Source organism: Mixophyes fleayi, chromosome 5 (assembly GCF_038048845.1).
Source record: "Mixophyes fleayi isolate aMixFle1 chromosome 5, aMixFle1.hap1, whole genome shotgun sequence".
NCBI lineage: Eukaryota > Metazoa > Chordata > Amphibia > Anura > Limnodynastidae > Mixophyes > Mixophyes fleayi.
The window spans coordinates 92,168,095-92,182,782 of record NC_134406.1 but is presented as its reverse complement, the minus strand read 5'-3'; the positions used below and the strand labels follow the sequence as shown (position 1 = coordinate 92,182,782).

The 14,688-nt window shown below is 37.2% G+C and overlaps 1 protein-coding gene across 2 annotated transcripts in view; it reads left to right on the top strand.

The window, feature by feature from the left end:
- RALA (RAS like proto-oncogene A) overlaps positions 1–12,765 on the top strand; it is a 44,032-nt gene extending 31,267 nt beyond the window's left edge. For both annotated transcript variants that reach the window (XM_075212548.1, XM_075212549.1), the window contains exons 2-5: positions 4,350–4,505; positions 5,686–5,894; positions 8,500–8,674; positions 9,386–12,765. In XM_075212548.1, coding sequence (XP_075068649.1) covers positions 4,392–4,505; positions 5,686–5,894; positions 8,500–8,674; positions 9,386–9,508 — 621 coding nt within the window. In that variant the 5' untranslated portion in view covers positions 4,350–4,391 and the 3' untranslated portion in view covers positions 9,509–12,765. The remainder of the gene's footprint in view (positions 1–4,349; positions 4,506–5,685; positions 5,895–8,499; positions 8,675–9,385) is intronic.
- The last annotated feature ends 1,923 nt before the right edge of the window (positions 12,766–14,688 follow it).

Here is a 14,688-nt window from a genome sequence, read left to right as displayed (position 1 = left end):
GGGATGGTGCATCCGATAGGAGGCTGTCACGGCGATGACTCAGTTAAAAAATCTGGATTCTGACCTGAAGTCTTTACTGCACATGTGTGTCCTTCGATATCTCCTGCGTTTAACTTTTGTTAAATTCACTATATTTAAAAATGCCTTAAACATGCGGAAAAAGCCTTTTCCGCATGGTTTATGGCTATAGACTGTAAGCTCCAATGGAGCAAGAACTGATATGAATGAATAAACCTTATCTGTAAAGTGGTGCATAATATTTAGTCACTATATAAATAAAGGATAATAAATGCCTGCTTTAGATTTCTCATTGCAGCTAATTACAGGCACATTCAACTGATTTTCAAAACCATAAAAAAGCACTTTGTCTAGAAGAATATAACTGCATATTTAAAATCACAGTGGCCATGATTGCTCCACTTTAATATGATTTGTATGGTAAGCTTTAAAATGTAACAGCCATTGTGAAATTTCATTTTCTTGTCCATTTGTACCTGCATGTTATGCTACCCATTTGTTGCATTTTGTCTTCTGCTGACATACTCTCTCTATAATGTCTTTGCCTAAGGAGTGAAGAAAATTAGGTTTGGGGGAGACAAAAAAAATATAACTATGCAAGTTTCTGTTTTCTAAGCAAAAAAATCTAAATCAAAAAAGCATGTTGAATTTGGGTGTAATCGGAGTATACTGCCACCTAGGGGGCTTCTTGTGTTTGTGGAAAATGCTTAAGAGAGGTAATAATGCTTAATAGGGGAGAGGTGATAAAACGCTGAAGGCTATAAGATCATCAAATACTCCTTTATGAAAATATAAAACAACTTTTTTTATCAACTATTTAAAAAGTGAAACAAAACATGAATAATTAAACTGCTCCCTGATAATTATATTTAATACAAGAGGCTCCTAATCAGTATTGTTGACGCTGTGAAGACTAATTGGGTCATTGTAAAAGATTAGCTTTAGAGTGAGTCCTCTGTCGTATTACTGTATTTACTATAAGGAAGCAAAAAGTCTACTGCGGTAATTGCCAAGTACTAGTGTTTCAGACCTTCATCTGTTTCTACATATGTCCATTTATTTTGTTTTTGATGTTTTGTTTATTGTGGTTTTATGTGCAATTACTGGTAATAGCATCTAAATTCATTACCCTTAACATGACAGTGAAAAGCTAAACTACATTAAAGTTGCATTGTTTAAATGCTGTTCAATGAGACAGTAAGAAACGTATTAGGTATAGTAAATCGGTGTATAATTTAGAATGCCCCAAGCAGAAGAAGCTCAGCTGAGCATTTGGTTTCCTTGAGGATGTCTTAATAATATTATTATTTTGACACAATGATAAAACACTGTAATTATAAAATCTAGAGCAATAGTTGTTTTAAAACCATTATTCAGCTATTTTGGGAGTTCCAAGGCTGGCAGAGCATCCACAGCATCCACAGGTTGTCTGTTGTCCGCTCCTTATTTGCTATATAAAATCCATCTCTCATGTTGAAAGGGTATTACATACAGGTGTACAGCAGAATTGGAATATATGCTAACCTCCTAAATAAGCAACTTGTTAACTTTTTTTTTATTACATCATAAATTCAAACTTTATTTTTATATTCTGTAGGTCCATGTTGCTACTAGATATGTGTATCTGTTGTGGTTTTTTTTGCTTATTAAGGATAATGCATTGTGTTTCTATTTGGGTGGTCTTCCTACTGATTTCTACGTTTTTTCTTTGCTTACCAATTTTATTTGGAATGTTCACCAAAACAAAGTTCCAAATCACCTATTGGCATTAATAATCTTCTACAGCTATGCCTTCTAAGTGATTAGCTATACATTTCATTTGTATTTCGCTCATTCTGTATATGACAGATATGTCCTGGAAGAGTTTATTGTAAATTGAATTATACCAGATCAGTTTTATTTGCTTAATTTACTTTAATTTTTTATAAATTATTGTTGTTGTTTTTTTAATACTTTAATACACTAACTTGTATTATGATGTTTAGGAAAATCAACCTCTTAACAGTAACTAACAAACACAATGAAAGTAAATATTATATCCACCTATATAAGTTACATATAGATAGACAATCTAAATAAAGAACAAAATAAGTAAGATTTTAAAATGCTCCACCATGATGTGACTGTGTGCAATAGGACCTGACTGAGGCAAACTTATCATAGGAATCCTTATTGAGAAATCCAGACATTTTATTGAGATATAACGTTTATTTTATTTATTTTTTATTTTTATTGAAAGCCTGGGAAGGAGTGCTTTCGTGCCCTAGTATCCGAAAAAAATAAGTGCAAAACTTAAAAAATGTGCACAAGGGTGCGGTACTGGCCCTACTCAAAAAAGGATAGGCCCTAGTCCCTGACCCCCAGATCGAAAGGACCCTTAGGGGGCAAGGGTCTTCAGACCCCCTTCGCCGCCAGGCTAGGGGGGTCCCTTTAGCCCTGGGATCCACCGAGGCTTCATCCAGGGCTCCACCGAGGCTTCACCCAGGGCTTGACAACTGGCTCACCGCAAGGGTGAGCAAACGATGGGGTTCAGGGGGGCCAGAACCAAAAGGCCACACAGCCCCCCTAGATCTTCGGGGACGCAGAGACCAAAAGGGCCTACCTGCACCCCTAAAATCCGTGAAGCTAATAACATAAAAGTGAAAGTGACAAACAGAAGGTGTAATAAATAGAAAATAAAAAAGTGCGGAGTTGTTATGGCCCCAGCCTCATGACTGGGCTATTATAAAAATTTTCTCGCCCAGCCATAAGGCCGGGGCAAAGAATAAAGGCGGTACGTATACTGAAAGTGGTATAATGTGCTCGGTGCCAACATAATCACATTACCACTGTTTTAAGGTGCGCCTGACCTGTGATTTTTTGCCACTCCGGGAGCACATTAGTCCCGGGCTTTCAATGCAGCTCTCCCAGCCCCTGGCCAGAGGACCAAGTGCAGCTCTGCCACAACTGCACTTGATCTTAGCCAAATGGCAGAGAAGCGAGATATTCATTGAGATATAATGTTTCTTGATGCACTTGAAGCAGTATTTGCCACATAAGCCTGTGTAACATTCACTGCAGCACAGACAGGATGCACGAACATAAATAAGGCATAAATAGGCTTGTTTAGCCTATAGAGAGAAAGCTCCGCCACCTAAGGATAAAAGAGCCCATCTCCTTGCATCCCATTGCAGCAGTTACTCAGATAACCACTGGTCACTACTGTTAGGATAGAAGTATATGTAGTGGACAAAAAAAATGGAAACCCCAATGTAAATTGACCTAATAGGGCATTTGGCCACCATATGCGTCCAGTACGCCCTGTGTATGCCTTAGGACATTGAACCTACCAGTGTCTGGAATTGTGCAGGCGGGATGCAGCACCATTGTGTCACTCAGCTGTCGCCTGGTTGATGGTGGTGGAAAATACTGTCTTAGGCATGGTTACAGATTATCCCATAAGTGCTCATTTGGATTCTGAACAGGCGACTGAGAAGGCTATGACAAATGGATAACCTTGGTGTCCTGCTTCTCTGACCAATGAGCGACCACACGTACTCTGCAAATGGAGCATTGTTAGACCACCCATTGCTAATTGCTATTCTTCTGTGCAGGGAAAATAAAAAGCTTTATTCAGTTTACATTACTGTGATTATTGTGTAATCCAGCGCTTTATATTATAATGCTGATGGCACTTTCAGTCAGTTCAATAACCTGCCAGAGCAACTGGCATATCCCAACTGGCTGTCAGGGCTCAGTGGGACTTGTAGTTTGACAATAACTGGAGGCCCTGGGTTGCTGAAACTGACAGTAAACGAAATACTAGGGGTTTTTTTTATATATAAAGAAAAGCAAAAAGTAATGTTTTGTAAACAAAGGTAAAATATTCAGGATTGTAAAATATTTGATTGTGATATAAGATTTTCCTGCACAGAGCAATTGAAGGACACTGCAGGCAGCTTTTTTTTCACCACCGTTTGAGAAAACCGACTGACAAAAGAGAACAAATAGCTTGCACCGTAAATGTTAATGTCCAATATCTGCATCTGTGTCATTTCTGTCAACTCTTACATATATATTTAATTTTTGTAAATGTTTTTAGTGGTTCTTTCAATTGAAGTGTAGTGGTCCTTTAAGCCTAAATGTCACCTTTTCAATTTGCCGCTGTTGATTTTAACAATTGGAGACCCAAAAGCATTGTAGACAGCACAGAAGGCCATTAAAAGCTCACATGTGAGAAGGACCTAAAACATCATAACCATCTTAAATGAAATATGTGTTAATCAAATGCTAATCTTTGTTTGGAGAAGTAACCTTATTTACAGTATTGCATCATGTTTATTGTCCTGCAGATTGATCGTCTCTACTAGCAAAAGTGTAAACCAAGTGGGAAGATGGCAGCTAATAAGCCTAAGGGGCAGAATTCACTGGCTTTGCACAAAGTCATCATGGTAGGAAGCGGTGGAGTGGGGAAATCAGCTTTAACGCTTCAGTTTATGTATGATGAGGTGAGTTACTAATGTGGTAAAACCTTAAATATTACACAGTTATGTTTACTGCTAAAACAATCTTCAACAAATTTAAGACCTTTTGCGTACAACCGTATAAGTACATGGTAGGTTCTATTCATAGGGCACCTGTGTCAGATTTCTCATAGTAAGACCAGGAAAATATTGGGATAAAGTAAATAAGCAAAATAATTCAAATTAAAGTTCATCTTATCATGTTTTGCAGCATTAGTCAATCTGCTTTATCAAAATGTTGCTTCAGTATATTACTGTCTGGTATGTGACACAGAATCCACTACTTTAGCATCAAACATCCAGAGCTGTAACTACATGTATTTGTGGGAAGTTAAGCGTGTTTGTGCTTTAAAGTCCAATCTGTCATTTCTTGTATTGCACCTTGAACCCATGGCCACTTGTGGCATTTCGTATGTGTGCATGTTAAAGTTTTGGCAAATCCAATGGAATGACCCCAGAAAAACTGTATATTGAGCTTTGTCTCATATCAGCATTTTTGGGAAATATTAGCCTTTAACAGTTTATGACTTGATAAATATTGTACAGAGAGTATTTTCTTCTACAAGTCATGCTAATCTGATACATCAATAATGAGTTTAGATGTAATCACTTTAGTTGTCATTATCAAAACTTGTGTATAATAAGGAATAATACACTCCCTACTGCAAATAATTATTGATATTAGAAGTCCCTTTTGATTTCTGTGTCCTGTATAAAATCACTCTGCCTACAGCCTTGTTCTTTTTATATAGTCACATGACTCTTTTTGGTAAGTTCTTATATCCATGTAATTTGGAGGGCAGCACTGTGGCGTAGTGGTTAGCAATTCTGCCTCACAGCACTGGGTCCATTAGTTAATTTCCCGACTATGGCCTTATCTGTGTGGAGTTTGTATGTTCTCCCCGTTTCTGCGTGGGTTTCCTCCGAGTGCTCCGGTTTTCTCCCACACTCCAAAAAAAACATACTGGTAGGTTAATTGGCTGCTATTAAATTTACATTAGTCTGTGTGTGTGTGTGTATGTTAGGGAACTTAGACTAAAAGCTCCAATTGGGCAGGGACTAATGTGAGTGAGTTCTCTGTACAGCACTGCGGAATTAGTGGCGCTGTATAAATAGATGATGCTGTAGTTTTCGTTGGTTATGTTTTATTGTGCTGTTTTCCTAGTTTGTAGAGGATTATGAACCAACCAAAGCAGATAGTTACCGGAAGAAAGTTGTGCTTGATGGAGTGGAAGTTCAGATTGATATCTTGGACACCGCCGGCCAGGAGGACTATGCAGCTATCAGAGACAATTACTTCCGGAGTGGTGAGGGCTTCCTTTGCGTCTTCTCTATAACAGAACAAGAATCTTTTGCTGCTACAGCAGATTTCCGGTGAGTAAGCGGTTTGTCTGAATTATTCTGACTGGTTTCTCATTTAATAAAGAGAATTGTGGTTCCTGTGGAACATATGAGCAAATCAGTTGTCACTTTCTGTTAGTATACAAACTGACAATGCAAAACAGACTTTTGCAGACATGTACACAATCACAGAAGTGGACATCTGCTGTTATGCAGTAAGACCATGATATTCATGATCTCTAATGCAACAACTAGCTGTATCATAACTATAGCCTAGTCCTTTTCCTTTTTTCTCTGTAGCTGGAGAATTGAGTAAGTAAGTAAATGTACTGCTTTGGTACTTGTAAATGAAGTGTCCACAGACAAGTCCGCAATTGTTAGGCAATGACCAACAAGGAAGTGAAACTAGACACATGGTTCTTCATGCAGAACACTCAGCTGGTATAGATGGTATATTCTAATGAAGCAAGTGTAAATGAAACAAGCAGCATGATGCCAGCAATGTCATGCGAATGGTTATGCCGTATTGGCTTCGTGTTTGCTTCATGGAGAGCTGTGTGCCTGTGACAGTAGTGCACACAGCATTGCCCGTGTATATGATGGGGATAGGAAGAGCTGGAGAGCAGTCAAGCACTGTCTAAAATTATAGCTACGCCCTGAAGCATGTTGTCACGCCCACTGGTGGTGTGGCATGGAAACCCCTCTCTACAAATCCTGCGCTTGCCCCTGTAAGCATATTGAGCATATGGTAATCTCTTATTTAATGTGTACCTAACGTATTGTACTATACTAACCTCTAGTGGTGCAGTGATACAGTATGTCCTTCAACCTGTATCCCTGTAACAGTGTCTATTGTCCACGCCAGTTACATAGGATATACAGGCACTGCTTCTGGTGCTCCTTCTATTTTAGATCTGTACTTTATTAATCAAAGCAAAAATAATATCAGTGGATAGCGATAGTCATGTATAAATGTTATGACCTGCATGAAATATACAATTAGACCTTACTAAGTCAAGATTGAGCACGGTGATATTTTTTTGACAGTAACTTCTGTTATACTTTGAGAATCTGCTAATGGTGGCCCCATTGCTGTTATCACTATTAAAACATTTTAACATTCAACATTTCTCATCTGACAGTCTCTTGTGATTTTATATGTTTCTTACATGAAAAGCCACGTTCTGCATTAGCTGAGCTGATATATATTGAAAAGCAATATAGACTAACCTTACAAAGCTGGGAAATTCTTTTTGATATTAGGATCTTGGTGTATTCTTCCATGTTCTTTCCCGAAAAGTTCATACAGAATGTGTTTTAAATTGCAAGAAGCTGCCCCGCAAATCTCGTTCATTAATTATGGATGTTGTACCAGAAGTAAAGTGTTGAATTAAAAAGTTCATTTCCATACTCAAGTCATCAGTTAAAGCTGGATAGTTTTTGTTTTTTTTATTTTTTTTTGTTTTTTAATTTGTTTAAAAAGACATCAAAAGAATTCAGTACACCATGGGTTTCCTTTTGGGAAATATTTTATTAAGTTTTTCCATTACAGCAATTTTTTAAAATCTCTTTTGTGTCTATACAACTTTTTACCATTGGTTTAACTTTTGAAAATAAAACATTTTAACACTGAAACATATTATTAAGCTTCTTTATGGGTTCTAAATTCTTCAAACTTACAGCAAGAAGAGCAGGAAAATTAGTTCTTTCAGTTTTTTACAAGTAGCTCATTTGCTTTAGCTTCATTTACATCCCTGTTTTTCTCTACAATATGTTTAAGGCTTCAATTATTGCTGGATAAGCTACTAAAAGAGCTTTTTATAACCTGGACCAGTTAATATGTTTTGGTTCTTTTCATTTTATGTCTATGCTATAATTTTTTATTTTTTTTTGTAAATCTCATGAACGGCTGATTCCCTTATAGGACAGTTATCAAAAAGTGTTCTAGTTATGAAAGTGTCCATTCTGTTTGTTTAATCGCTTGAATGTTTGTAAGAGGGCTAAAGATACTTTATGTGCAGCACAGTGGATTTGAATCGGATGTTCTGCACCTTCTTTTATCAACTTAACCCCAATACCATTTTTTTTTTTGTTTTACCCATCATTACTGCAGCTCCATCTGGGCTAAGCCCCACCAGGTTTTTCATATAAAATTACAGTAATTATATCCGCTTTCCCATCTTCAATACTAATAACTTCTGCTAATGTTATTTTCCCTAGCCCTTCACTGGTAACATAAGTAATGTATATAATTAACTTCTTGTAGTTTGCAACATCACATGATTCATCACAGATGACACCAAGGACTGGAGATTTCACTATTCTTTTAGATTTTATTCAACTGGTTCTGCCAGCGTTTTAGTAATTTAAGAGGTCCTTGAAGGGTTGCTAATAAATCCCGCTTGTAAAGTTGGCTTAGTTTGTTTTCTGAAATGAGTAATGTAGTCTTCTAATTTTATTATTAGGGAAAGGGTGAAAGAAAGAATGGAAGTAATTGGAAACATACATTTTTTTTGCAGAATTTCTGTGGTAATGAACCTTTAAGTAACCGGCATGAAGTAATATGTTCTTCAGCAGAGGGATTGCAGTTATTTTTAGATCACATTTTTAAATCTTATTTGCTTCTATTCCCATGTAGGGAACAGATACTGCGAGTAAAGGAAGATGAGAATGTTCCGTTCCTTCTCGTTGGTAACAAATCTGATCTGGAAGATAAGAGACAGGTGTCTGTGGAAGAGGCAAAGAGCAGAGCTGATCAGTGGAGTGTTAATTACGTGGAAACCTCTGCAAAAACACGGGCCAATGTTGATAAGGTAAAAGCTGGTTTAGTCGTCTTTATAGCTTTATTTTTTTCTTTCAGTCCTTTTTCCCAACTAGCAGAACTGTTCAATCCAGTATATGGTTTCACCTGATTGGACAGCTAATATCCCTTTAAGCTTCCTATTGACTAGATCAGTGGTTCCCAAACTGTGCCCTAGGTCCCTGGGGTGCCTCTGCGATCTCACAGGGGTGCCTCGGCCAGGACCAGTGGTAAGCAGAGCGGGGGACTACTTGGTAATTATTTTGGCTTAGGGGTGCCTTGAAAAAATTATGGAGACCCTAAGGGTGCCTTGAACTGAGAAAGTTTGGGATCCACTGGACTAGATCATAATCATTGTCCAATCCTGTGAAACTGATTAGCAAGACCCAAGTTTGAGTTCTCATTGATGCGTGGAGAATTCTATAACAGTCCAGAAGGTAAGGGAGAAAAAGGAAAACATATATGTGAACATCCCCTTGTGGATTTTCCCTGCACACCCTGTGAGTGGCAGGTAGAATTTGTCATTCTAATGATGTGAGCAGTCTGGAGACAATTTAGCAAATATTAATGATGTTGGAGTGGGCAAAAAAAAGTTGATTTTTTTTTCAACTATAAATGCTGCAGAGCTACAGACAACAATAATATGCACGCGATTTTTAATGCTTTTTCGTATAATAAATGTTCATAAACTGCTAAAAACTATGTGCCTATTTTTAATGTACAGGTGTTCTTCGATTTGATGCGAGAAATCCGTGCACGAAAGATGGAAGATAGTAAAGAGAAAAATGGCAAGAAGAAAAGGAAAAGCTTAGCCAAGAGAATAAGGGAAAGATGCTGCATTTTATAATGAAGAACCATAAACCTCCCTCTTTTTTTGTCTTTTACTGATAAGAACCATTACCCGTTAGCATGCCCTCACACAGCCAGGTGACTGGCTGTACTTATCGTTTGGAGACATAACATTACACCTGAAGCATGATTTGGACACTGCTCTGGAAAAACGTTACAAAAAAAGCAACTAAAATATCTCGCTGCATAATTTGGACATGTTTCTGTTTGTTTGTTCTATATGTTCCAGAATGTACACATTTTGAGAGAGGCAGCAACAGTCTGTGAATACATAACCATTGGGGCTATTAATGTTTTGTCCTGGTAACTACAATTGGTTCTTTCTCTGCCCATGCTTTCAGGAAGATCCACTTAACCCTCCATAAAGGAAACTGAGGTTAATTTTCGGTTTCTGTGGTTAAACATAATAAATAAAATTGAAGGTATTTTGTTAGGGTTTTTTAAAAAAGACAGTTCTGCATGTTCTCAGTCGTCCCATTGCACTCTGAATATGCCTTAAAGTAGACCCATTACCTGCACATGGAGGCAGCCATTGTGTGGGCTGAACATGCAGGCTATCAATTCACTAGGCACTAGTACAGTGATGGCTAACCTGTGACACTCCAGGTGTTGTGAAACTACAAGTCCCAGCATGCTCTTCCAGCTATCAGCTAGTTATCTACTGGCAAAGCATGCTGGGGCTTGTAGTGTTACAGGTTAGCCATCACTGCACTAGTAACATCACTGAAGCATCGGACACATCATAGTGAATTGAGGCTTGGATATTGGATCAGATCACAAAATGGCTGCTTCCACTTACAAGTCTACATTAACTGAGGTAATTAAGAGATAAATATAACTACTGTTATGAGGTGAGGTAAGTCTTGCGTTGGATATTACATGTAAATCAAAATGCTATCTTTTTTTATTGAGGGTGTGACATTATTAGAAGTGCTCAATTGCTGTGTTTAACACCCACATAGCTGAGATATCTGGACTTGCACAATTTAAGGCCACCTACCTTTTGATAAGTATAACGCTATGGGGGGAATTCGGTTAGCTGTGTTACTACTGAAAGTAACGAGGCCTGAGCTCTATTACCGTTAATACAGTAATTTTAGCCCAGATTTCAGAAAATATCAGCGTTAAAAATTACTGTACTTACTGTAATAATGCCGTAGTAACGGTAATAGTACGCAGGCCACGTTACTTTAGGCAGTAATGCGGATAATTGAATTCCCCCCTATGTGTTTTTACTTAAGCAAATATCATAAGATAACCTTGTTCACTGTCTTCACTCTTTAGAGCCCACTTTTATTTTGTATTTTTTTTAATGCTTAACTTTTCATTGTTTAGCATTTGTTGTTGTGGTTCTGACTTTGGAAGTGGATTTGCATTTGAGTATTCATTTCACAACTGACACCTGAATAATGTATATTGTAAAACTAAATATACAATTATTATATAAATAACTACAGAGAAGTGTTTGTTTCACATGGATAGTTGCAGCATTGGTGCGAGTAAATTATGACATGAGCTCATCAACAAGAATTGTGATTCATGCTGTTCAGTGTCACATGTCATAAGTATGAAAAGACTGATTTAACAGGCGACAGAGAAGGAGTCGCTATCTGCTACAACTGAACACATAAAATTAGTCTAAACTTCAAGACAATTTTTTTTTGTTTTGTTTATTAATGGTGCATAGACAGTTGAGCAACCTGTTCCAGCTTTGTCTGACCTCAGATGATGCATTCTATCTAACGTCAAACTCGTAGCTGTCATCTGGCTCTCACTGATTGGTGATGATGATATTACTTGTGTGTTCTGGTTATCTCATTAATTGTTTAGAAAACAAGTGCAAACACACTGTCCTTTGATTTTTTTTCTTCATTATAGAAGTGATATTTTTGTTTTTTCTAGCAATACCATTTGACAGTTTGTTCTTCAACACCTTGCTAGCTGTAGAAGATGTGATAAATTTAGATGTACTACGTACTGGCTTCATTATGACATTTTAAATAATAATCAGTTTCCTCGTCCATTATAACACATTTCCTAATAGCTGTAATAAAACAGCTAGTACCAGAAGGCCAATAGGTAACCTATAGCTCTCCAGCTGTTAAGTTTAACAAACAAAAACAACTTCCAAGATGTTCTGTTCACTGCTGGGAAAAGCATGCTGGGAAATATAGTGCATCTGTAGCTGAACTCCACAGTTTGCTTACCTTTGCTTGTAACTGATCACTAATCGCCTTTGAATTACAATTAGTAAATGTGCTTAAATTAAGTAAGGTTATTTTACCCAGCAGTTGTTTTAAATGACTACGCTCGCCAGCTTCAGTTCCGGATTTGGAGATCACTTCTCGTTACTCTTGCGCTAGAATCTAAGATGCGCAATATTAAAATCCACTGTCATTTAAAGGAGTACAGCACTTAGCTAAAGTTTTTCATTGCAAAGTACGACTATAGACAAGACTCTTTTCAAGGCTGTTATAAAAATACTAACTCTGACATGGTTTGTATCTATTGACAATTGTTTTAGCTATGTTCTCCTCATTATAGCATTGTATTGTCAAACTATCATGAGTGTCTTCAGCCCCAGATTGCTTAGCCTCCTTCTGTCCGGGAGTGGTCTGAGTTTGCATTTGGTTTGGACAGTTTTTGAGGGTTTGCTCTTTCTACTGCACTCCTCTTACCCCAGCAACTTTTCTTTAAAGATATAAAGATTCATTTTCATTAGAAACACTAACATAAATATGTGCACAGTTACAAAATAGCATTCCAATTCTCAATTGTATATAAGTGTCAATTTCTCTGCTCATCTAATAAGTAGATAACATGTCCAGGATACATTACATGGGAATAGGAGGTCCCAAAGGGTCTCTTCATTTAGTTACTGTGATTGATTGATTGTTTTTTGTTGTTAACTAAGGTTAATGACCATTTAATGCTTTAAAGTGCACTTGTCGCCTGCACATACTGGAGGCAGCCATTTGCAACCAACTAATGCTTCATGCATATTGTCCATTCAGTGATGTCTCTGTGACTTGATAGGCAGCATTCTCTTGACTGTAAATTCACCCCCCAAAATGGTTGCTTCCACTGTATGTAAGCAGTTTGTGCACTTTAAATAGCTTTGCGGCTATTGTGCTGGGTTCTGTGGTGTTATGAAGCTACAAGTTTCAGTAAACAATGTATAAGCTGATTCCACTGCCCACTTTTATATTTTGCCATTTTGAGCCATTTCAAGACAAATAAAGTTCAGTTTTGTAATTTTGTGTCAGTGTTCATACTTCTCTGAAAAATATACTTTCAACACATTTAACAAGCAATTACAAAAGGAATTCGACTGAATCTGCTTAATGTATAATGTTTTTAGACCTTTTTGTTTGAAAACATCCTTTTTTCATGTAAAGGTAATTTATTTGGCCAAATGGGCTGATATTTCATTATATCTTGATTTTATGCATAAGTGCACATTTATGCTAATAAATACAGGTAAGAAAATAAGTTTCCTGTGCTTGATAAACTATGTTCATTTTAATTAACAGTGATAGAAAAATAAACATTGATGCCTCTCCTAACAATTAGAATATTTTTAGAGGTTAAAGGTTAGGTGATAACATATTTCATTTCATATTTAGTTAAGAGATCCTTGGTAAAATTATAACTTTGCTTTGAAACTGGCAAATGATGTGCACAGTATAGGCTGCATACTATGACCATCACCCAAAGGCTTTAATTTCTGTATATTCCGTTACTGTTTGATACTTTCTGCTAATAAATGTATATAACAACAAGTGCAAGTTAATTAGGGGTTGTGTTGGCAACATTGACACTATGGGTCTGTTGCATCTAATTCAGAAGACAAGAAAATGTCCATGTATAGGATATCTCCTTTTAAATCGCATGCAGGTAAGCAGATGGTCATCTGAGCAGTGGAGACCTCACCCCGAGTGTTCTGTATAGTTTCAGAAGCCAAAAAGAGTGGAACAAACGAGAAACCATGCCAGAAAGAACTTCTAAAGTGATGTAGGGTCAGCAAAAGAAAACTTGCCAGAAAATGATTAAATTGTTAATCAAAACATTTATACTCAAGTTTGTGTACCTCCAGCTTCTGTGGAATAAAGATATATGGGCAGAGCAGTTGGAGCACAATCTGGACATCCCTTGTTGTTGGAACGCCATTGCAGCACAGATTTAACCAAATTGACACCTTTGAGTGTTCCATGAGTAACAAATACAGTATATCTGGATGATCTTACATCTTCATAGGCAATATCAGAGTAAATTCATAACAATATATGGCAAAATGTACATTATGCTCTTGGGAGAGTTTGTGAATTGGCGTTTACGTTGCCAGTTTAATCAACTGGTGCCAGTGGGCCTGATTCATTAAGGAACTTAGGCAAGAAATTTCTAAAGTCTCCTGGACAAAACCATGTTACAATGTAAGGGGTGAAAATTAGTTTTCTATTTTGCACATAAGTTAAATACTGTGTTCTTTCATGTAGCACACAAATACTTGATAGCTTATTTGTACACTGAAAGTTGATATTTGTATGCTACATGAAAAAACTGACAATATTTAACGGTTTCTTTGGTATTTAAATTTATTCAAACCCTAATTACAATTTAGAGGTGATAGATATATACATGTAAATACATTAAAGGTATTAATAGAATACAGGAATACTGATATTTAAGATCTGTGTTAAATGGTCATTTCACCTTGACAGACCCAAAACCTATAGTTTGAACAGTGGTTGCTGTATAAAATCTCCTGCAGTTACCCCCCTTTCTCTCCAGCAGTGTTCAGCTGCTGAAGTTGGGCAATGTGGTTTAAAAATCAAACCATTTCATAAAACTAAAATAAAACTTCTGTTTTGTCCATGCTGTATGCAAGGGAGGCCTGGCAAATTTTAGCCCAGGGCGCAAGACTTGACTCAGCAGCCTATTAAAAACATTTTAAAGGAGAAAAATTGCTGGTGGCCCAGTGAGCCAGCCCAAGGTTGCCCACTATGGGACTGGCCCAGGGGCATATGCCCTCCAGCCCAGCCTCCCCCATGTTCTATGTAAGGTGCTGCGGACCCTTTGTGTTGCCATATTACTAAAAGTACATAAAATAAATTACATACATGCTTATTCTGGGTGTCCTTGTCAACTGGAAACCTGAGGGGGTATGCCATGTACTTC